The sequence below is a fragment of the Bufo bufo genome, chromosome 6, assembly GCF_905171765.1.
Source record: "Bufo bufo chromosome 6, aBufBuf1.1, whole genome shotgun sequence".
NCBI classification, from domain to species: Eukaryota; Metazoa; Chordata; class Amphibia; order Anura; family Bufonidae; genus Bufo; species Bufo bufo.
Window position 1 is genome coordinate 216,435,387 of NC_053394.1, and position 25,022 is coordinate 216,460,408.

The window sequence follows — 25,022 nt, forward strand, 5'->3', positions numbered from 1 at the left end:
CACATAGGAGGGACCGTGACCAATTTCAATTTATTGTATATTGTTATTCATACATGTTTTTATTCGAAGTGCATTTTTTATTACAATTGTACTGACTATTTTAATATAGTTGTGTTTTATTTAGAGACAATAATAAATAAGTATTTTTGACTTCTTGTGAGCCAACCATCAGTATATTTATTACGTTGTAACAGCTATTGGATGGTAGCCGGTCGTGCTCTATTCTGGGGAGTTTCCCAATATTTCCCAATATTTTGTTTTTTGTCTTATAAATGGATGATAGCTATGACTGGGCGGTTAATGTACAGGGTTACACTCTGTTTAGAAAGGATCGTCAAAACCGGAGAGGGGGAAGGGTTCGCCCTCTACGCAAAGTTCTGTCTAAAGCCCACACTCCGAGAAGATATAAGTGAGGAAAATAAACATGTAGAGTCCCTGAGGGTAGGAATACATGAAGGCAAAAACAATAATATAATACTGATAGAAGTTTGTTATAAGCCACCTAATATACTAGAGTCTAGGGATCGATCGATTATTGGTTTTACCGATATTATCGGCCGATATTCAGGATTTTCAAAGTTATCGGTATCAGCATCTATTTTGCCGATATGCCCATAACGAATCGGGAACAAGGATCGCGCTGCTGTCAGCGTGATCCGTGTTCCCTCAGCAGCACAGGGGAGAAGGTAGCAGTGTCTCCCTCCCACTGTGCCGCTGCCACCAATGAAAGGAGAGAGGAGAAGAGGAGGGGAGGGGCTGTGGTCACTGCACCACCAATGATGTTAACTCACTCATTTATTCAAATTCAACAGGAGGCGGGAGCTGGCTGCAGAATCATATAGCCGCATCCGACCTCTTTGACAAGTAGCTGCCATCCGTGGCAGTTAACCACTGCCGCACCTGAGGGGTTAACTGCCGCGGATCACAACTACCGCTCATAGAGGTCAGGTGCGGCTATACGATTCTGCAGCCGGCACCCGCCTCCTGTATATGAATTAATGAGTGAGTTATCTTCATTGATGGCGCAGTGCGCCCCCCCAACCCCAGTATTAACAACATTGGTGGTGCAGTGCGCCGCGCCACCCAAGCCCCCCAGTATTAATCATTGGTGGCAGGGGCAACAGGGTCCCCTCCTCCTCATTGGTGGCAGTGGCAGCTTCTGATTGGAGCCCCAGTGTAATCCTGAGGATCCGATCGGTTACCTTGGCAGCCAGGACGCTACTGAAGCCCTAGCTGCCATAGTCAGCTCCCTGCTGCCGTGTGCACAAAGCACAGGGCAGCAGGGAGAGTGTAAAGCCTTATTTACCCTAATAGAGATCTATCAGGGTGAATAGGGACAAGGGTTCTAGCCCCTAAGGCAGGGCTTGACAAATTTCCTTGGAATCTAGGAGCCAGCTAAAAAAGTTAGGAGCCAGGCGGAGCCGCGTCATAAAGTCCCCAGTAGATGCCAGTCCCCCCCACTTCTCCATAGAGCCCCCCCCAATAATGCTGTATACTATGTTACATATGCAGTGTACATGAGCTGTATACCATGTTACATATGCAGTGTACATGCGCTGTATACCATGTTACATATGCAGTGTACATGCGCTGTATACCATGTTACATATGCAGTGTACATGCGCTGTATACCATGTTACATATGCAGTGTACATGCGCTGTATACCATGTTACATATGCAGTGTACATGTGCTGTATACCATGTTACATATGCAGTGTACATGAGCTGTATACCATGTTACATATGCAGTGTACATGTGCTGTATACCATGTTACATATGCAGTGTACATGAGCTGTATACCATGTTACATATGCAGTGTACATGAGCTGTATACCATGTTACATATGCAGTGTACATGTGCTGTATACCATGTTACATATGCAGTGTACATGTGCTCTATACCATGTTACATATGCAGTGTACATGAGCTGTATACCATGTTACATATGCAGTGTACATGAGCTGTATACAGGACCACGATATATGTACAGTATATAGGACTATGACATTCAGTGTACGTGCTGTATACTATGATCTGTATACAGTGTACATGTGCTGTATACTATGTTACATACACAGTGTACATGTGCTGTTTACTATGTTACATACGCAGTGTACATATGCCATATACTATGTTACATATGCAGTATACAGGACCATGATAGATGTACAGTATATAGGACTATGACATACAGTGTACATGTGCTGAGACCTCAGGCTCCTTCCTCACTTGGATGAGAGTAGTAGTAATTTGCACTGGGGGCGGATAGTTACCTGCAGGTGAACCTGAGAGCCACGAGGAGGGCGCAGGTCAGCAGCTGCTTAACGTGCCGCCAGGCCGGACTCTGCATTCCGCTTATAGAGCAGATGGGCGGCCCGAGCTCGCTGGGGGCAGGACGGAGCTTCTCCTCATCACACCCCGGGGCCGAGCGCCGCCACATCTGTCACAGTGGACTTCCGCGGCGTACGCTCAGCCATGGGCGGGGAGCGTGTCCAAAGAGCAGCCGCGTATATGGAACCTAAGGCACCGTCACACAGCTCTCCGCTCATCTCCACTCCTATGCTGCCTCCGGACAGAACGGCCCCCCTCCGGAGCTCCGCACCCGTTGCCCGGGAACCTTTGGAAACGGGCTGACAAATACCCAAGCGCCAGAACCAAATGGGATTTGTCGAGTCCTGCCCTAAGGGTGCTAAAAGTTGTAAATAAAAAAAATAAATAAATAAACAAATCACCAAAATATTAAGTATAAATGAAAAAGAAAGATTTACAAAAAAAAACTAAAACGTTAACAATACACATGTCCATTTTCAGCAGATTTATGTAGAAAATGCACAGAATATCAGTATAAATTATCAGCTATTGGCCTGAAAGTTCACAGATCATCGGTATCGGCTCTAAAAAAAAAAAAAAAATCAATATCGGTCCATCCCTACTAGAGTCCACAGAAAATCTGCAACTAAGGGTAACAGATATGACAGCAAATCATAATGATCTCATTATTAACGGGGACTTCAACTTTCCAGATATAGACTGGGAAACTGACAGCTGTAGATACAGGTTCTTGGCAATAACCAAAGACAATTACCTTTCCCCAACTGGTTCAGGATAAATAGAAATGTAAAGGAAGCAATAAATGACAAAAACAAAGCATTTAAATTACTAAAACAGAAAGGAGGGTATCAAGGAAGCATTGAAAAACTATAAGGTATAAATAGAACATGTAAAAGACAAAAAAGCAGACAAACTGGAGACAGAGAGATTCATTGCCAAAAAGAGTAAAACTAACCCTAAAATGTTCTTCAATTATATAAATAGTAAAAAGTTAATTGTTTCACCCCATCAGATGAGGTTTTAGAGGAGCACAATAAGAAAAAAATATTTTTCATTAGACCTCAGATCAAACCAGAAATCAGACCCCCAATGTTAATCAGACCTCAGCTCACAGCCCCAATCAGACACCGAATGTTAAAAAGACCCTCAATCAGACCCCCAATCAGACCTCACCTCAGACCCCAATGTGAATGACCCCCACTCAAACCCCAGATGAGACCCCCATGCCTCAGATCAGCCCCCATGCCTCAGAGCACATAAAATAAAATAAAAAAATCACTTACCACTCCTGTTCCGGACACCGCCGCTTCTCACATCCAGTGCTCTTCTTTTTCCTGCCCACCTGTGCTGTGACCTGAAGCGCACAGCGTGAGGTCACAGAGTGTCCTCATGTTGTGCGAAGTGACAATAAAGCCGAAGACAGCAGACCAGGAAGCAGTGAGCACAGAGCCCGGGGAGCGCTGCATTCACCTCTTCACAGTCCTCCGCTACTAATGAGTGCTTCAATAATTGAAGCGCTCATTAGTATTCACCACATAAGACGCAGTGGGGAGTGCGTTTTATGAGGCAAAAAATCTGAAGGTGTCGGCCCTTTACAGATTGATGAGGGGGAGTTGCAGAGAGCGATGAGGAGAAAGCAAAACTATTAAATATGTTTTTCTCCACTGTTCTCACTGAGGAAAATAAACAGTCAGATGAAATGCAGAATGTAAAAGTAAATTCCCAATTAAAAGTGGCCTGTTTAACCCAGGAAGAAGTGCAGCGGCGTCGTAAAAATATTAAAACAGACAAATCGCCAGGATATTAAAATTGACAAAATCGCCAGGATTTTTTTTATTTAAATCAGATTTTTTTTTATATAAAATGCTTTTTGAGCAAAATATATTACCATCCAAAGGTTATTCCATCATGAAATAAAGATTAGTTTTTTGAATTATGTAGAATAGGACTGTACGTGGACTTCCATATTGTTGAATGGATTAGGCAGTGGCTGAGGGACAGACAACAGAGGGTTGTAGTTAATGGAGTATATTCAGACCAAGATCTTGATACCAGTGGGGTACCTCAGGGATCTGTTCTGGGACCCATATTGTTTAATATCTTTATCAGCAAAATTGCAGAAGGCCTCGATGGTAAGGTGTGTCTTTTTTCTGATGACACAAAGATTTGTAACAGGGTTGATGTTCCTGGAGGGATACACCAAATGGAAAAGGATTTAGGAAAACTAGAGAATTGGTCAAAAATCTGGCAACTAAAATGTAATGTTGATAAGTGCAAGATAATGCACCTGGGACATAAAAACCCAAGAGCAGAATATAAAATCAGTGATACAGTCCTAACCTCAGTATCTGAGGAAAGGGATTTAGGGGTCATTATTTCAGAAGACTTAAAGGTAGGCAGACAATGTCATAGAGCAGCAGGAAATGCTAGAAGAATGCTTGGGTGTATAGCAAGAGGAATTACCAGTAGAAAGAGGGAGGTGCTCATGCCGCTCTACAGAGCACTAGTGAGACCTCATTTGGAGTATTGTGCCCAGTACTGGAGACCATATCTCCAGAAGGATACTGATACTTTGGAGAGAGTTCAGAGAAGAGCTACTAAACTGGTACATGGATTGCAGGATAAAACTTACCAGGAAAGATTAAAGGACCTTAACATGTATAGCTTGCAAGAAAGACGAGACAGAGGGGATATGATAGAAACTTTTAAATACATAAAGGGAATCAACAAGGTAAAAAAGAGGAGAGAATATTTAAAAGAAGAAAAACTGCTACAAGAGGACATAGTTTTAAACTAGAGGGGCAAAGGTTTAAAAGTGATATCAGGAAGTATTACTTTACTGAGAGAGTAGTGGATGCATGGAATAGCCTTCCTGCAGAAGTGGTAGCTGCAAATACAGTGAAGGAGTTTAAGCATGCATGGGATAGGCATAAGGCCATCCTTCATATAAGATAGGACCAGGGGCTATTCATAGTATTCAGTATATTGGGCAGATTAGATGGGCCAAATGGTTCTTATCTGCCAACACATTCTATGTTTCTATATGTGTAATTTTTTTGGTAAATAAATTCCATGAATCCATTCACAATGTCATGCTCTTCCAGAGGTTTTTGTAAGATTATTGGGCAGTTTCTCTGCCTACAAGATATTATCACAGATGCTTGGTTTACTTTTGCAGTTCTCAAAACTGAATTTGACTCAGCAGAGATCACATGCCTCATCTTCACAGCAAAAATGTTATAACATGAACAGAGTTGAGAAAAATACTTTAATCCTAACTTCTACAAACCTATGAATGCAGAATCAACCTAATCAAACTAAGGCTACTTTCACACTAGCGTTCGGGTGTCCGCATCCGTCTGGCCCCAATGCATTCTCAGTGGAGGCGGATCCACTGAGAATGCATCCGCCTGCCAGCGTTCAGCCTCCGCTCCGCTCAGTGAGCGGACACCTGAACGCTGCTTGCAGCGTTCGGGTGTCCGCCTGGCCGTGCGGAGGCGAGCGGATCCGTCCACACTTACAATGTAAGTCAATGGGGACGGATCCGCTTGAAGATGACACAATATGGCTCAATCTTCAAGCGGATCCGTTCCCCATTGACTTTCAATGTAAAGTCTGAACGGATCCGCTCAGACAACTTTCACACTTAGAAAATTTTCAAAGTTTTAATGCAGACGCATCCGTTCTGAACGGATGCGAACGCCTGCATTATCGGAGCGGATCCGTCTGATGAAACATCAGACGGATCCGCTCCGAACGCTAGTGTGAAAGTAGCCTAATATGAAAAGTTAAGCTTAAGGGCGGTGGCTCACTCTAGGCGTAATTTTGGAACAGGTGCTACTAACCCAAGATAGAGGGACACCCACCCTCTAGTGATGAATAATTAATTTAAACCAAAATTATGGGTGAGGACACTGCATTTGGACTTAAATAAAATGTAATTAAACCACAATATAATGGGTAAACACGTGTACAATGTAATAAAATACAATATAATTCTTAAAATCACAAAAGTCCACAGAAATTACTTTGTAGGTGGCAATGATTCCTTGTTTCCACAGAGAACGCTGAGGTATCTACAGTATATAGCTGCACAGTGATAAAGTGCTTTGCAGTTATTGGACTCCAATTAAAGTATGTGGATAGACATACAATTGAGGATGTGTATACGGACTTCTGCTGTGTAAGATATCTCCAATAGCAACCTTATTTCACATAATATTATGCAATGGTGCGGTAAGGTCGATATAGCATTTAATTCAGTCCCATGCTCGTAACATATAAATTTGTTGGATCAAGTCTTCTTACCTTCCTTTCAGGTCTTATCTTTCATTTGCGTCTTTCATTTATTTCGGCGAGGTTCGAGCGGCGTGGGACACTGCCGGCGTCTCGCTACGTACTCCTCCAGCCAACTTACCCGTGATCTCGTGGGAGTTGGAACATTGTTTCGATTTTACCTGACCCACGTGATATACGTCCGGCACAGTGGGAAGGCAAGTGTCTTTCTCGATAATTTGATCACAGTTATGATTGTTTAGGCAGTCCTCTATTTCAATTATCCAGCATGGCCATGCGTCTGGGCTGGATCGCATACCTGTAAAGAAGCACCTCCGCACCTAGAAGCATGGCCATGCTGAATAATTGAAATAGAGGACTGCCTAAACGATCATAACTGTGATCAAATTATCGAGAAAGACACTTGCTATCAACCGTGCCGGACGTATATCACGTGGATCAGGTAAAATCGAAACAACGTTCCAACTCCCGCGAGATCGCGGGTAAGTTGGCTGGAGGAGTACGTAGCGAGACGCCGGCAGTGTCCCGCGCCGTTCGACCCTTGCCGAAATAAATGAAAGACGCAAATGAAAGATAAGACCTGAAAGGAAGGTAAGAAGACTTGATCCAACAAATTTATATGTTACGAGCATGGGACTGAATTAAATGCAATATCCACCTTACCGCACCATTGCATAATATTATGTGAAATAAGGTTGCTATTGGAGATATCTTACACAGCAGAAGTCCGTATACACATCCTCAATTGTATGTCTATCCACGTACTTTAATTGGAGTCCAATAACTGCAGAGCACTTTATCACTGTGCAGCTATATAGATACCTCAGCGTTTTCTGTGGAAACAAGGAATCATTGCCACCTACAAAGTAATTTCCGTGGACTTTTGTGATTTTAAGAATTATATTGTATTTTATTACATTGTACACGTGTTTACCCATTATATTGTGGTTTAATTACATTTTCTTTAAGTCCAAATGCAGTGTCCTCACCCATAATATGAAAAGTTGTTATTCTAAAAATCTTCACCTACTTGCATATTATAAGTTATACCAACATGAATTAGTCTTTATGTAGAAAACTATGATTTAAATCAAGCCTTACTGACTAGTGATTTAAATCGGGATTAAAATAATTTTGATTTAAATCAAATCCACCCTGATCCAAATCCTTTTTAAAACTGTCCACTGTTCCTGCTGTGACCACGTCCTGAGGAAGTCTATTCCACATATTCACAGTTCTTACAGTAAAGAAGTTTTGATGCTTCTGGAGACTGAACTTTTTCTTCTCCAGTCGGAGGCAGTGCCCCCTTATCTTTTTAGGGCATTTTACATGGAACAGTTTTTCACCGTATTTTTTCTATGGCCCATTTATATATTTGTATAGGTTAATCATGTCCCCCTTAGACGTCTCTTCTCAAGACTAAATAAATTCAATTATTTTAATCTTTCTTCATAACTAAGAACTTCCATGTCCCTTATCAGTTTAGTCGCTCTCCTCTGTACTTTTTCCAGCTGTAATGCGTACTTTCTATGGACTGGTGCCTAGAACTAAACTGCATATTCCAGATGAGGCCGCACCAATGCTTTGTAAAGTGGTAATATTACATCCCTGCCCCGCGATTCCATACCTCATTTAATGCATGACAATATCCTGGTGGCCTTAGAAGCAGCTGATTGACATTGTATGCTGTAATTTAATCTACCATCCACAAGGACACCCAAATCCTTCTCTATAAGTGACTCTCCCAGTATTACATCACCTAGGACATATGATGCATGTAAATTACTTGTACCCAGATGCATAACATTACATTTAACCACATTTAACAGTATTTGCCAATTGGATGCCCAATCACTCAGAGTGTCCAAGTTAGCTTGTGATTTATGGACATCTACCATAAACTGCACAGTACTACGTAGCTTAGTGTCATCTGCAAAAATAGAAATGGTGCTATTAATCCCGTCCTCGATATCATTAATAAATAAATTAAATAATAGAGGACCCAGCACTGAACCTTGGGGTACACCACTTATAACATGGGACCATTCTGAATAGGAATCCTTGACCACAACTCTCTGGACACGGTCCTTCAGCCAGTTTTCAATCCAATTACAAACTATACTTTCCAAGCCTATAGACCTTACTTTACCTATTAAACGTCTATGAGGGACAGTATCAAAAGCCTTTGCAAAATCCAGAAACACTACATCCACAGCCACCCCTCTGTCCAGGCTACTACTCACCTCCACATAAAAAAAAAGAAATCAGGTTAGTCCGACAACTTCTGTCCTTGGTAAACCCATGTTGGTTATCACTTATAATATTATTTACAGTCACATTCTCCTGTATATAGTCATTAAGGGCTGTTTCACACGAGCGAGTCCATTGCGGGGATCACGCTCCGTGTGTGAGTGTGATCCTCTGCTCTGGACTTGCAGGAGCGCACAGCATTATCATGATTTATAATGCTATGTGTTCTCTGCATGGCCTTTTTTCCACAGAATCGTAGTGACATCTCAGTATGATTCTGTAGAAAAAAGGCCATGCAGAGAACACATAGCATTATAAATCATGATAATGCTGTGCGCTCCTGCAATTCCAGAGCGGAGGATCAGACTCGCACACGGAGCGCGATTCCCGCAATGGACTCGCTCCTGTGAAACAGCCCTAAGAGTCCTTCAAACAGTTTTCCCACAACAGAAGGTAAACTAACTGGTCTATAATTACCTATGGAGGACCTAGATCCTTTTTTGAATATGGGTACCACATTTGCCTTGCGCCAATCACTTGGCACTGTACTAGTACCTAGAGAATCTTTAAAAATTATAAACAGGGGCATATCAATGATTGATCTGAGCTTTAAGAACTGTTGGGTGTAATCCATCTGGACCCAGAGCCTTGTTCACATTTACTTTATTTAACTTTTCTTGGACCATATCTACAGTTAGCCAATTGAGTATATCACTGGATGTACTAACAGCCCCAGCACCACAGATATCAGCTCCTTTCTCTTCTTTTGTATATACAGAGCTAAAAAAAACTTTTAGTAACTCTGCCTTTTCCTTACCTTCAGTGACTAACTCCCATTAACCATTATTTAGTGGTCCTACCTGCTCAGACCTAGGTTTTTTAGCGTTTATATATTTGAATAATTTTTTGGAATTAGTTTTGCTCTCTTTTGCCACCTGCTGTTCGTTTTGTATTTTTGCTAATTTTATCTTCTTTTTACAGATTTTATTAAGACATTTGTAACTTTCAAACGCTACAGGAGACCCCTCAGATTTGTATTTTTTTAATACCCTTTTTTGTCATTTATTGACCTTTTTACACTAGCTGTAAGCCATGGGGGGTTTAATTTTAGCCGTTTATACTTGTTACGTAAAGGAATACATTTTTAGAGCATTTGACCAAATGTTAAAAAAATAGGCATCTTTTGTGGCTTTTTTACACCACAAAACTCGCATAGCAGTTGTGACGGTATATGGCAAGGATATGGTGACCTTACTCTGAGTATTTGTCAGTTTCTGGCCTTTTGGGTCAAGGTTACAAGTATACTTTTTAGCATTTCTGGTTGATTTTAATCAAGAGTTATCTGCAGTGCAAAAGACTGCATGTAATTCAGTGTATTTCTTTGGATTGCAGCCTTAACTTGCAGTACTTTTAGTCCGGCTGCCTCTCGCCATGCGCTGCCGTGCCGCTGCTGTAACTCCTGGTGGTCTTTGAAGCAGCTGATTGCCATTGTATGCTGCCAGGAAAACGACCTTCGGTGATGTCATCGTGCTCACCATGTGGTGAGCGCGGTGACGTAAGCGCAGGTTCTGCTGAATGAAGATAAAGAACCGAAAGGTCCTTTTCCAGCCAGATCTTTGAAGAAGAAAGAAGACGAGCCCGGCTGCGCGATCAAGTGGATGAGGTGAGTTACATATTTTTTTTTTTTTTTAACCCCACAATGGACTTTTTACTTAGCATTCTGAATTAAAGAATGCTATTATTTTCCATTATAACCATGTTATAATGGAAAATAATAAAATATACAGAACACCGATCCCAAACCCGAACTTCAGTGAAGAAGTCCGGGTTCGGGTCTGGGTACCACAGTCAGTTTTTTATCACGCGCTTGCAAAACGCATTGCACCCGTGCGATAAAAACTGAACATCGGAACGCAATCGCAGACAAAACTGACTGTAATTGCGTACATACTCGCATGATTTTCCCTAATCCAGACACGCTCGTCTTCAAGGGGCCTAATGGGGGCACACATGAACTAGCGGCAGGACGGATCCGACAGGCTGTTCACCCGCCGGAGTCCCTTGCCACTAATGTTAAAGTACCCTAATAACAATTCTAGAGCATCTATTCTTATGACTCGAGGATGTGTCATTCCTTTATTATTCCTTCTAGAAGTTTTCAATTAATTACTAGAAGTTTAGAATTAAGGTCCAGATAGACATTGCAGTTTCTCCGCACAGCCTGACGCTGGCAGCACTGATTGGATAATAGACTGTTCAGGGACACACCCACAATTGGTAACAATCATCTGGACCATCTGGTCAGGTCCATTGCATACTTCTAACAATTCATTCAAAATGTCTAGCAGGAATAATAAAGGGAACAGCACATCACAGCGTCATAAGAATAGATGATCCTGAATTGTTACTATTAGGGGATACAACGAGCTGCTAAAACAGACATGTCAGGAGAGGTTACAGGTCATTTTAAAGCAAATGAAACTAAAAGTTTATTCTAAACTATGATATATTTATATTATGCATATATAGTCAATTGGAGTCTCATATTTTAACAAAAAAAGAAAAAGATATATATCAATTATTGGTATAATTTTAAACAGATGTTCAGTTTGGCAGTGTAGCAGAAGCAGGATGGTTGGGACAATGAGTGTACCTTATAGAGAGTTTTCCAAGGATCTATTCTAGATGAAAGTCGATTGACCCTCCCTTTAAAACTGACACTAGAGAGGTAGCAGATAATTCTAACACTGGGTTTCAGAGGCACCAAAGCAAAATGGAGTTTCATATACAGGGAGTGAAGAATTATTAGGCAAGTTGTATTTTTGAGGATTAATTTTATTATTGAACAACAACCATGTTCTCAATGAACCCAAAAAACTCATTAATATCAAAGCTGAATATTTTTGGAAGTAGTTTTTAGTTTATTTTTAGATTTAGCTATTTTAGGGGGATATCTGTGTGTGCAGGTGACTATTACTGTGCATAATTATTAGGCAACTTAACAAAAAACAAATATATACCCATTTCAATTATTTATTTTTAACAGTGAAACCAATATAACATCTCAACATTCACAAATATACATTTCTGACATTCAAAAACAAAACAAAAACAAATCAGTGACCAATATAGCCACCTTTCTTTGCAAGGACACTCAAAAGCCTGCCATCCATGGATTCTGTCAGTGTTTTGATCTGTTCACCATCAACATTGCGTGCAGCAGCAACCACAGCCTCCCAGACACTGTTCAGAGAGGTGTACTGTTTTCCCTCCTTGTAAATCTCACATTTGATGATGGACCACAGGTTCTCAATGGGGTTCAGATCAGGTGAACAAGGAGGCCATGTCATTAGATTTTCTTCTTTTATACCCTTTCTTGCCAGCCACGCTGTGGAGTACTTGGACGCGTGTGATGGAGCATTGTCCTGCATGAAAATCATGTTTTTCTTGAAGGATGCAGACTTCTTCCTGTACCACTGCTTGAAGAAGGTGTCTTCCAGAAACTGGCAGTAGGACTGTGAGTTGAGCTTGACTCCATCCTCAACCCGAAAAGGCCCCACAAGCTCATCTTTGATTATACCAGCCCAAACCAGTACTCCACCTCCACCTTGCTGGCGTCTAAGTCGGACTGGAGCTCTCTGCCCTTTACCAATCCAGCCACGGGCCCATCCATCTGGCCCATCAAGACTCACTCTCATTTCATCAGTCCATAAAACCTTAGAAAAATCAGTCTTGAGATATTTCTTGGCCCAGTCTTGACGTTTCAGCTTGTGTGTCTTGTTCAGTGGTGGTCGTCTTTCAGCCTTTCTTACCTTGGCCATGTCTCTGAGTATTGCACACCTTGTGCTTTTGGGCACTCCAGTGATGTTGCAGCTCTGAAATATGGCCAAGCTGCACGCTTGACTTTTCTCAGTTCATGGGCAGTTATTTTGTGCCTTGGTTTTTCCACACGCTTCTTGCGACCCTGTTGACTATTTTGAATGAAACGCTTGATTGTTCGATGATCACGCTTCAGAAGCTTTGCAATTTTAAGAGTGCTGCATCCTTCTGCAAGATATCTCACTATTTTTGACTTTTCTGAGCCTGTCAAGTCCTTCTTTTGACCCATTTTGCCAAAGGAAAGGAAGTTGCCTAATAATTATGCACACCTAATATAGGGTGTTGATGTCATTAGACCACACCCCTTCTCATTACAGAGATGCACATCACCTAATATGCTTAATTTGTAGTAGGCTTTCGAGCCTATACAGCTTGGAGTAAGACAACATGCATAAAGAGGATGATGTGGTCAAAATACTCATTTGCTTAAAAATTCTGCACGCAGTGTAAATGCTAAAGTTAAGAGTGACATCACAGCAGGACACATCATGGACCTGACCATGAATCAAAACACCCATTTAAATGGACACATTCCGAACAGAAATGCCCTCTTAAGGCACATAGCTTGTAAAGGCCCTTTTATTTTTGGAGACATCCCTGAATACCTAAGATCTTAGCAAGTGTAAAACTATTTCAAGTTGCTAGAAATCTGAGCTCTTGGGAGTTATTAACAAATAATAATAAGTGCAACTAGCTGTATTAAAGGGGTTGTCTGGCCATTTTTAATTGATCGTCTGTCCCCAGGATAGGACTTCACTAGCTGATTGGCGGGGCCTGACACCCCATACCCCCTAGAGAACAGCTGTTCTGTGGAGCCAGAAGTCAGCACTTCACCTACACAGCAATGTCAACATTGTAGTAAACAGTGCTCGTCAATGCAGCGCTGTCCCCGCTCAAGTGACAAGCACTGTCCACTACAATGTTGATATAATGCTGTGTAGTTCCGGTACTGACTTACGGTGACAGAGCTACACTGAACAGCAGATCAGCAGGGTGCGACCTGAGGATAAGGTTCACTTAAAAATGGTTGGACAACCCTTTAATTCATTCTGGACCTCTGCTGTACAAGTCCAGTTTTTAAATATGGCGTCCACTCCACCGAACGCTGCGGGCACCATAGCCACAGGGTTTCTGCTGTTCTAAACAGCAGACACCCAGGGCTAATATCTGCGATCAGCAATAATGCCAATCATAGATATTTAACCCCTCAGATGCCATGATCAATTGTGACCACAACATTTGAGGCAGCTTTCCTGGGCTAGAACAGTTTGCTCTTGCTGAGATCAGGGAAGCTGTTTCTTGGTAGTGATTGGCTACCAGGCCTATCAGAGGTATATTCCAATGTAGGCCTGAAGGTGGCAGCACTGCATTGGAATATACTGAATTTACTATCCACGTATGGTGAACGCTGTAACAGAAAAAAAATGGACCATTTGCCATTTTTTTCGTTGAAAAAGTACCGTATTTTCCGGCGTATAAGACGACTTTCTAACACTAGAAATTCTTTTCAAAAGTCGGGGGTCGTCTTATACGTAGGGTATACTCAGATCCGATGGTATATTCTAACCCCCAGGCGTTCCCATGGTGACGGGGACGCTTGCCTGGGGGTTAGAATATACCATCGGATCTGAGATTTCACGATCTCAGTGAGATCGTGAAAACTCAAATCCGATGGTATATTCCAACCCCCCCATCCCCCGGGGACGCTTGCCTGGGGGTTAGAATATACAGGACCCCGCCGCTCAGAGGAGTATACATTTATTAACTGTAATCCGTAACTTTAACTCTAAATCAGCTTTCATCTCTTTACTAGGGTATCTTACTCTCAGCTCCGGTAACAAGCAGTACGGGCGGCGCTCACTCAGGGACGTCACGCAAATGCTCCTCCCACTGCCGTCCGCACTGCCTTTTACCGGAGCTGAGAGTAAGATACCCTAGTAAAGAGATGAGCGCTTATTTAAAGTTAAAGTTACGGATTACAGTTAATAAATGTCTACTCCTCTGAGCGTCGGGGAGGGGGATCTGTGGATGGCACTGTTATGGGGAGGGGGATCTGTGGATAGCACTGTTATGGGGAGGGGGATCACTGTTATGGGGAGGGGGATCTGTGGATGGCACTGTTATGGGGAGGGGGATCTGTGGATGGCACTGTTATGGGGAGGGGGATCTGTGGATGGCACTGTTTAGGGGGGGATCTGTGTATGGCACTGTTTAGGGGGATCTGTGGATGGCACTGTTTAGGGGGGGGATCTGTGGATGGCGCTGTTTAGGGGGGGATCTGTGGATGGCACTGTTTAGGGGGGGGGATCTGTGGATGGCACTGTTTAGGGGGGGTATCTGTGGATGGCACTGTTTAGGGGGGGATCTGTGGATGGCACTGTTTAGGGGGGGGATCTGTGGATGGCACTGTTTAGGGGGGGGATCTGTGGATGGCACTGTTTAGGGGGGGGTCTGTGGATGGCACTGTTTAGGGGGGGATCTGTGGATGGCACTGTTTAGGGGGGGATCTGTGGATGGCACTGTTTAGGGGGATCTGTGGATGGCACTGTTTAGGGGGGGGGATCTGTGGATGGCACTGTTTAGGGGGGGGGATCTGTGGATGGCACTGTTTAGGGAGGATCTGTGGATGGCACTGTTTAGGGGGGGATCTGTGGATGGCACTGTTATAGGGAGGGGGATGGGGGATCTGTGGTTGACACTGTCATAGGGTGGATCTGTGGATGACACATATAGTATAAGATGCTATATAGTGTTATCCATAGATCCCCCCATAACAGTGTCATCCACTGATCCCCCTCCCCATAGCAGTGTCATCCACTAATCCCCCTCCCATAACAGTGCCATTCACAGATCCCCCTCCTCATAACAGTGCCATCCACAGATCCCAGTCAGTTCCCTGGACTGGAGAAGATCGTCTTGAAGACAGGGAGGGCTGGGCATTCAGAGGTAGTCTTATACAGCGAGTATAGCCCAAACCCTATATTTTAAATGGAAAAGTTGGGGGTCATCTTATACGCCCAGTCGTCTTATACGTCGGAAAATATGGTAATAAAAAAGGCACACACTCCAAAACAGTGTCAATAAAAATTATATATCCCCTCACAAAAAATGAGCCCACAGACAGCTCTGTAGACTTAACTACGGTTGTTGCGATACCAAAATTTTGATTCGGGTTCGATACCATAAAAAAGTATTGCGATACTCGATACCACGTGAAAAAAATAAAATACCAAAAAAAAGCATGCATTTCGCATTTTATGGAACGTCCAGCCCATAATCAAACAGTCCTATCCTATTTTTTGAGGGGACAAGGTGACTAAAAAAAAATGGTGAATCACGGTTTTAATTTTTTTCTGTTCGGCATTCACCGCATAGGAGATTTTTTTAAATATTTTAAATAGTTTGGATTTTTTGGACGTGGCGATAAATAATATGTTTATTTATTTATTGTTTATATATAAAATTGGGAAAAGGGGGTGATTTATACTTAATATTTTGGCTTTTTTTTATTTTTTTTTTATTTAATAACTATTAGCCCCCTTAGGGGTTAGTACCTGGGATCTTTTGATCCCTTGTCCTATTCACTCCAATAGAGCTCTATCAGGGTGAATAGGACTTCACACTCTCCCTGCTGCCCTGTGCATAGTACACACAGCAGCAGGGAGCTTACTATGGCAGCCAGGGCTTCAGTAGCGTCCTGGCTGCAATGGTAACCGATCGGAGCCCCGCGATTACACTGCCACTGTACTACCAATGAAGAGGAGGGGAGGGGACCCTGTGGCCACTGCCACCAATGATTTTAATACTGGAGGGGGTTGAGGCGCATTGTGCCACCAATGATTTTAATACTGGGGGGTAGGGCGCACTGCGCCACCAATAATAATTAACGTCTAATACAGATACAGGAGGCTGGTGCGGTGGCAGAATCACATAGCCGGCACCCTGCCTCTGACAGGGAGCTGCGATCAGTGGCAGTTAACCCCTCAGGTGCGGCACCTAAGGGGTTAACTTCCGCTGATCGCAGCACCCTGTCATAAAGGTCGGGTGCCGGCTATGTGATTCTGCCACCGTACCAGCCTTCTGTATCTGTATTAGACGTTAATTTTCATTGGTGGCGAGGTTCGCCCTCCCCATCTCCGCCCGTCTCTCTCCTCATTGGCAGCGGAGGCACAGGGGGAGGGAGAGTGTTAGCAGTCCGCTCCATGTTCTCTGATACTGGGCTGCGCAGTAGCGCAGCCTAGTATCGATAAAAGGCAAATCCCGATACCGAACCCATATCAGGACAAAAGTATTGATTGGGTATCGATATTTCGATACCCACAACAACCCTAGACTGAACTATAAAAAGTTACAGGAGTCAGAATATGGAGAGGAAAAGAAAAAAAAATTCAAAAGTTTTATTTTTTTTTTCAGTATTAACACATCGTTGTAATCGTACTAACTACTAGGGAACGCCATGTACAGTAAATCTGAAACCCATAAAACTGTGGCAGAATTGTTTTGTTTTTTTTCCAATTCCACCCAATTAGAATTTTTTTCCAGCTTCCCACAACATTGTATTAAATATAAAAAGGGGTCATTAGAAAGTACAACTAACAATCATACGGTAAAATGGTAAAAAAAAAGTTATGGCTCCAAGAAAGAAAGGAGTGAAAATACAAAATACAATATCCTTTAGGTCCTATTTTCATTGTGCATCCATGTTTACACTATGAAACTAAGACCCATGTGTTAGGCTACATTCACACTTGCGGCAGAGTGATCCGGCAAGTGTTCCGTCGCCAGGATCCTGATCAGTCTTAAAAATGCCTGATCAGTCAGAAAAATGCATTGAAATGCCGGATCCGTCTTTCCTGTGTCATCCGGCAAAACGGATCTGGCATTTATTTTTTTTCACCTTTTTTTCGGTCTGCGCAGAAGGACAGATCCGGCAATCCGGTATTTTGAATTCCTATGGGAAAAAAATGCAAGTCTTCCGTTTTTTTCGCCGGAGATAAAACTGTAGCATGCTACGGTTTTATCTTTTGCCTGATCAGTCAAAATGACTGAATTGAAGACATCCTTATGCAGTCTGAACAGATTACTCTCCATTCAGAATGCATGGGGATATACCTGATCAGTTCTTTTCCGTCATTGAGCCCTTTTGATGTAACTCAGTGCCGGAAAAGAAAAACGCTACTGTGAAAGTACCCTTATTCAGCAGTGGCTTCTTAAAATGCTTTACTAATGTCACTTTAAACAACCTTAAAACTTTTACCTCCTATTTCCCCGCTGAATCCATATATATTGCTAAAGAAACAAGTTGGTTTGAGACTTCAGAGTACACTTAAAGTAGTTATCAGACACTAACAAATGCTCCCCCATATGCCGGCCCCCACACACTTACCTGGCTCCCTGCCGTCGCTCCTGGTCCCCGCACCGCTGCCATTGCTTCTCCCATGCGTAGATGAAAACATCTGGTGTTGGGGGGCAGCCAATGGCAGGCGGCGACGGGGACGAGCCTCCCTAGCATCGAGGGTGACGCTAGGGATGCTCATACCCGTCACCGACTGCCATTGGCTGCCCCTCCGAACACCGGATGTTTTTATCTGCGCACGGGGAGAAGCAGCGGCGGCGGTGCGGGGACCAGAAGCGACGCGGGGAGTCAGGTAAGTAGAATCAGTGTGAGGGGCCCGGCATATGGGGGAGCATTTGCTAGTGTCGGATAACCCCTTTAAGCTTATATTACACTGGCAGATAATCGTGCAGATCATCACTAACAAGTATTCATATGAACGCTCGTTAGCAATGATCTGGCAGTGTAAGGGTGCCTTCACACGCGGCAGATTTTGGGGCAGAAAATTCCACGACTGAAAATCAGTTCCATTCCCCTTAATGGAGCTTGCAGAAATCCATGTGCTTGCTGCCCCATTCAAATGAATGGAACTGATTTTAAGACACAGAGGGGGTCATTTATTAACCTGAGATATGCCTATATTAGTGTATTTCAGGCATAGATTGTGGCACAACGGTTAGTTGCGCCGCAATCTGCGACTTCTCCCCACTCACGCCAGGTCTAAAAAAGTGGGTGTGGTGCATTTTCTACCCCTAGTTTATACTTAGACATTTTTGTCGCTAGTTTGGACATTTTTTCACTGATTGTATTGAGATTTGGTGTCTTTTTACTTCTAATAGTTTCAGTGATTTCTTTCTGCTGCATTTTAAGCCACAGTATAGCCTATCTCTAGCATTTTGTAGCATACTTTATTCTATTAATACCACTGAGGAAGAAACCGCTACAAAAGTGCGCTTTGCAAAAATGCTAATGCCTTTTTTACATCCAGTATTGCCATACCGTGTCTGAATTAAATGTGTATACAAATGATTTATTGTATTTTTAAAAAAATCATCTTGGGTTTACAATCCATATAGGATAATGTTCAAAAGTATTTGGAAAAAATAGTAATCCAGTAACATATGCTCAAACAAGTTTATAGAGTTGGAATGCGAATAATGAAGGCTTCACTGTATTAGATATGAACACTCCCCGTCTAAAGCCTAGAGTATTTTTGAAGCTTGCAACGCAATCAGTTATTAATCTATTTCTATTTTAGCCAATGTTAGGTCACTTCTTAATTTAACACCGTCAGCTGGCCGTCTGTCATTGTCACAACCCCATACACAGATATGAGGCCTGAGAAGTCAGTGACGGTTGAACACAGATACAATATAATTATTGATCTTTTTAGTGTAAGCCAAGAAATATAACTACCATATTCCCAAAATAGTGGCTGTCATCATGTGATACCAACAATAGTTCAATATTTTGTCTGCATTCTTGATGGGGAATTGGGTCTCATCTCCATATAACAGTTTCTATAAAAAGTCCCTACTGTACCTATATTTTTGCATGCTCCATCAATTGCTGTATTGCAAGGGCAGGGGAGGATTGGCCATTGACTCCAGAGGGAAAAATCCTAGTGGACCCATCAGGTTATAATGCCATAGCCTGTATGCCCCCCAAAAACTATTCAGCAGCTCAGCATTTTGGGTCAGCATGTCATTCATGACCTGTAAGCTGGCCAACAGTAAGCATAGGAAGCTATATACTACTGTAGGTCTGTATGTGTAATAGTGCTCCATATATTGTATTACTATAAGGCTGTATATATCATTCTGGTGCTCCATATCTCACTATAGGGCTCTATATGTAGTTATTGTGCTGCTTGTCTCACTATAGTACTATATATTCATAGATATGATTATCACTATAGGGCGTTATATAAAAAAGATAGTGTTGTATAGTTGACTATAGAGCGACATATCAGAGTCAGGGAACTGTTTTCTAGCATCTTAAAGGGGTGTTCCATTGTATTTTTGCACTGGCCCAACTTACCACCAATGTGTCTGCGAATATTTATCTTTTTTCCAGGGCTACTTTAATTTCCCAATCTGCCCCCTTACAACAGGTATTTGTGAGACATGGCACCCTCATGGTGCACTATACAGTGGCACACCCTGTATGATGGAGCCACAGGAACTATTTGCACCACTGCAACTTCTTGTAATCGGCTATGCCATTCAGCCGGATGCATGAAAGACTGATGTGAAGGACTGGAAGGTGAAATATGACTTAATGTTTATTATTACTTTACTCACCTCTATAGCGCTGACATATTCCACAGCGCTTTACAGACATTATTATAGCTTGCTGTCTCCAATGGGGCTCACAATCTAAGGTCCCTATCAGTATGTCTGGGAGGAAACCGGAGTACCCGGAGCAAACCCACGCAAACAAAGGAAGAAAATAATGTGTGGACTATGTTGGTGCTTCACAAATAAAATAAATACTATAAAAATACAATTAATAAAAAAAAAACTCATTGCTTCCCTCTTGTCGTTGTGGTGAATAATTTGCAAATAAATCATAAGACAATTGTACTTTGGAAAAGCAACAAAAACTTTCAGTCATCGACAGAAAATAGCTCAAAGCGTTTTCACACCAATGAGAACATATTGGCCACCAGTCGGCTCGGACCCTACCAGCCTGTAGATGCCTCCAGCAACAAATACATCAAATCTGGAAAGCTCGACACCTATTGCTGTTTATTTCAGCAAACATGAGTAGGACTCCTAATATCGGCAGAGAACATGATCTATCCTACTGCTAGAGACTCACAGTTTGATAAGGCTTAGTCTGCTTATAAAAGGAACTTTACAGAACCTCCGGAGAAACAACATTGCCAATGATATTAAGACAATCAGTGGCTCAGCTACAAGGAACCTCCTCTGAAGAAGACCGTGATCCCTGGTTATACTCTACAAAGAAAATGCACAGACGTCAACTAATCTTCTCAGAAGCAAACAGAATTAGAATAACCCATCTCATTTTATGCCTTAGGGTCCATACACACATCTGCAAGTGTTTTGCTGTCCGCAAATTGCGGATCCACAAAACACGGACACCGGCGGACCGCACATGCCAGGCACTTTAAATAGAAATGCCTTTTCTTATCCGTGTCTGCGGACAAGAATAGGACATGTTCTATTTTTTTGGCGGAACGGAAGTGCGGATGCGGACAGCACACTGTGTGCTGTCCGCATCTTTTTCAGCCCCATTGAAAATGAATGGGTCCGCACCTGTTTTGCGAAGATGCAGAACGGTTGCAGACCCATTCATGCGGACGTGTGAATGGACCCTTACAGTGATCATTTATGGTTCTGCTCTTTAATAAACCATAGTGTAGCGTTCCCGTTATTAACAATCCTTTACAACTACAAAGCATTGATGGACACATCTAAGTACCTTCATAGACAAGATGAACTCTCATCCTGCGCTGTTCGCTTTGGACAAACACTTCTATGTTGGTGGAGGTGACACTTTAGGAGTCCATTATCATTTACACAGCTTGACAAATACCTGCTAGTAAGAGTCAGCTGCACAACTGGCCTCAACAGCTCAAGTATGGAAGGCGTTAAAGTGGGAGGAATACGTTTTATTAGTTCAGGCCACATTAAACCATGTACAAAAGTCCCCTAGCACATAAAATGCCAACCATCCCCCCTCGGTATCATTAGGGGCAGCTCTGTGCACTCCCCACTCTCCAGCACACTAGGGATACTGAATAGTTTAACTGTTGAGGGCCATTTGTATTCTGACAGCATCATGAGTTGTGCCAAAGAGGAGTTATCAATGTGTATGCTCTATTCACTCTTGTATAGATAGGTTTTCATGAAATTCAGCTCCAAATGCACTGGGTGCTGCTCCGCCATTGATTATAGACAAAGAACCAAAATTAACCCTAACTTTCTATTAGCTGATTCATGTATAGCAGCCAGTATTTGTAGAACCAGACAGTACGTGTCTATGTGCAAGTCCAAGTTGTCCTATATAGATGAAGGCCTGAACTTGGTGCGAATGCTAATATTACTATAGACAGTAGTGGTCGGTGAAAGCAATTATGTATTGATGTAGCAAAGCTTCGTTTGGCACAACTGAATATGCTGATTTGACATAGGACTGCAGATAACAGGACTGCACTATCTGGATTCAGAAAGTTTCCATCCTGAAAAGTGAAAATTCCCAGAGAACAATGCAGCCCAAGAGATTAAAGTCATGTCTTCTGATACTGGAACTAACTGGATAATGGGGGCTTTGGAGACACACTTGACCTATTTTAAATATGATCTATCCACAGTATAAAAGCAAAACTAGAATGGGCCCTGGGCTGCATGCAGGATCGGGCAGATATGACATTTCCCGGAAATAGAAAATACCACGAGCCATCTAATTAATCCACCGCAGAAGATCGGTTAGGATTATTTATCATACATCCACAGCTGGCCACTACAAGTCCCAGCTTCCTACTGTTCGTAGACATGCTGGGAGCTGTAGTCTGAACGCTTCCGGAGAGTCAAAGGATGAAAAATAAAAGCTCATACACCTCAATGTATGTAATAATACGGCAGAGGTTGCTCCCAATGTAGTAAAGTAGGATACATTTATAATATACTAGATCAGTGATACTCAACCTTTGATTGCAAAACTACAACTCCTAGCATGCACCGTCGGCCTCCATCTTCCAGGATATGCTGAAGGTTGTAGTTTTGCAGCAGTTAGAGGGTTACAAGTTGGAGACTCCACAATTAGTGTTGAGCGAACTTGTGTATTAAGTTCGGCGTCTAAAGTTCGGGTTATCGAAGAATCGCGTTATGGATTCTAAATTCCGTTATGGTCCGTGGTAGCGGAATCCATAACGCGATTCTTCGATAACCCGAACGCCGAACTTAAAACACAAGTTTGCTCAACACTATCCACGATTCATGTCTATGAAGGTCTGAAGTCTAGGTGAACACCCTGTACCCTGCGGGTATCAGGCTGGCTGGGTACAGTGGGTGGATGGCTTACTGTACTGATGCTTTCATTATTACATGATTCTCCCCACTCCTCAGCTGACCTCCACATCCACAATCTTCCCCATATACTCTTGGATGAAACCCTTGTGTTGTTGAGCTGTGCCTTGGATGGCTTTTCCAGGGATGCTTTGAAGTGAGACAAATATCAATCCTGAAGCTGTTATTGAAACTTTTCTAGAGCACTTGGACACGGCTTATGGAATTTTCTTCTCCTCTTTTTTTGTTCTAGGGCCTGGACAGATTTTACAGTCTGGGATCACTCACTGGCAAATGTGTCTAACCATTTGTCTCCAGCAGCTGTCGGGGGCAGTGGTTTCGATTTCTCTTGGCACTGACTGGGTTAATCGCACTGTCAACAATATTATCCTTACACTTCCCTGGACTCTAAAGCAAATAAAGGAATTTTCTGCGCAGAGCAATGAAATGCGACTTGCTGGACAAGGCAGAAATGGCTTCTCAGGAGACAGAGAAAAGTCTGGAACCAGCAACATTTTCACCCAAAGACAAATAACAGTTGCTGCTGTGTCATAATAGGGGACATGGCTTTTCCTGCAATATGGCCATAAACAGACACAGATCTAAGCATCAATAGTATCTCATCAACATGCCTGCCTGGGAAGGGTTAAACTGAGACAGACAACGGGCTATATACATGAATGTAGTACACAGAGATGGACTAGAAGAGTGAGGAGGCCACAGTGACAGACAGAAGGAAGAGGGGGATTTGGGGAAGTGAGGGACACACCTCAGTCCTCTGGAGCTGCAGGAAGCTGCTGAGATAGCTGGAGTGGATGGAGGAGTTCAGCTCTGAGGGGCTCTTGGAATAGCTGCTGAGATCATGGTGGGAGGCAGAAGTGGACTCTGGTCTGAAGGCGTCAAAGGCACTTGGTTGATGTGTGTCCTGCAGGGATAGGTAGACCCAGTTCAGGAGCTGGGCAGGCTGGTATACTGACGCAGTGTCTATAGCGGACAACAGGCTCATCTTGTCCTCCTGTTCCAAGAGAGATGCCCTCAGCCTCGGGCCCCTCCAGCGCTGGTCTTCTGCCCTCTTCCTCCTCTTCCTGCCCCTATCTTTCCTTCCTACAGGGATCTGGCAGAGGGCTCAGTAAGGGCATCGCTGCAAACTTCTCTCTGCAAAGTTTTCCCTTATTCTCTGCAATCCGCTATGTGACTTGGCGGCCCCGCCCACACGCTGCTCCGATTGGCCAGTGCTGGTAGCTCATCTGCATGCGCAGCGTGGACGGACAGCGCTCTTCCTGTGGCCTCGGCCCGTTCTTCTAGGAATCCTGTGGTGAATGAGTAGCCGGGCTGGAGCGGCCCCTTGTCACGTGGGCTCCCTGACTGGTGGCTCTCTATTGCGGCCCCTTGTCATGTGGGCTCCCCGACTGGTGGCTCTCTATTGCGGCCCCTTGTCATGTGGGCTCCCCGACTGGTGGCTCTCTATTGCGGCCCCTTGTCACCTGGGCTCCCCGACTGGTGGCTCTCTATTGCGGCCCCTTGTCATGTGGGCTCCCCGACTGGTGGCTCTCTATTGCGGCCCCTTGTCACGTGGGCTCCCTGACTGGTGGCTCTCTATTGCGGCCCCTTGTCACCTGGGCTCCCTGACTGGTGGCTCTCTATTGCGGCCCCTTGTCACCTGGGCTCCCTGACTGGTGGCTCTCTATTGCGGCCCCTTGTCACGTGGGCTCCCTGACTGGTGGCTGTCTATTGTGGCCCCTTGTCATGTGGGCTTCCTGACTGGTGGCTCTCTATGGACCTGGAGTGGATTAACCGCCAGCTGTTGGCTTTTATAGGTGAAACACAAGTGCAGAAGTTTGATCTTGACTTCAATTAAAATATAACCAGTCTAAACAGTCCTAATGAAGAGT

The 25,022-nt window shown here is 43.3% G+C and overlaps 1 protein-coding gene across 1 annotated transcript in view; it reads right to left on the reverse strand.

The window, feature by feature from the left end:
- ZCCHC24 (zinc finger CCHC-type containing 24) overlaps positions 1-24,315 on the reverse strand; it is a 154,058-nt gene extending 129,743 nt beyond the window's left edge. Inside the window, exon 1 of the mRNA XM_040434779.1 lies at positions 23,900-24,315. Coding sequence (XP_040290713.1) covers positions 23,900-24,136 — 237 coding nt within the window. The 5' untranslated portion in view covers positions 24,137-24,315. The remainder of the gene's footprint in view (positions 1-23,899) is intronic.
- Between the last annotated feature and the right edge of the window lie 707 nt (positions 24,316-25,022).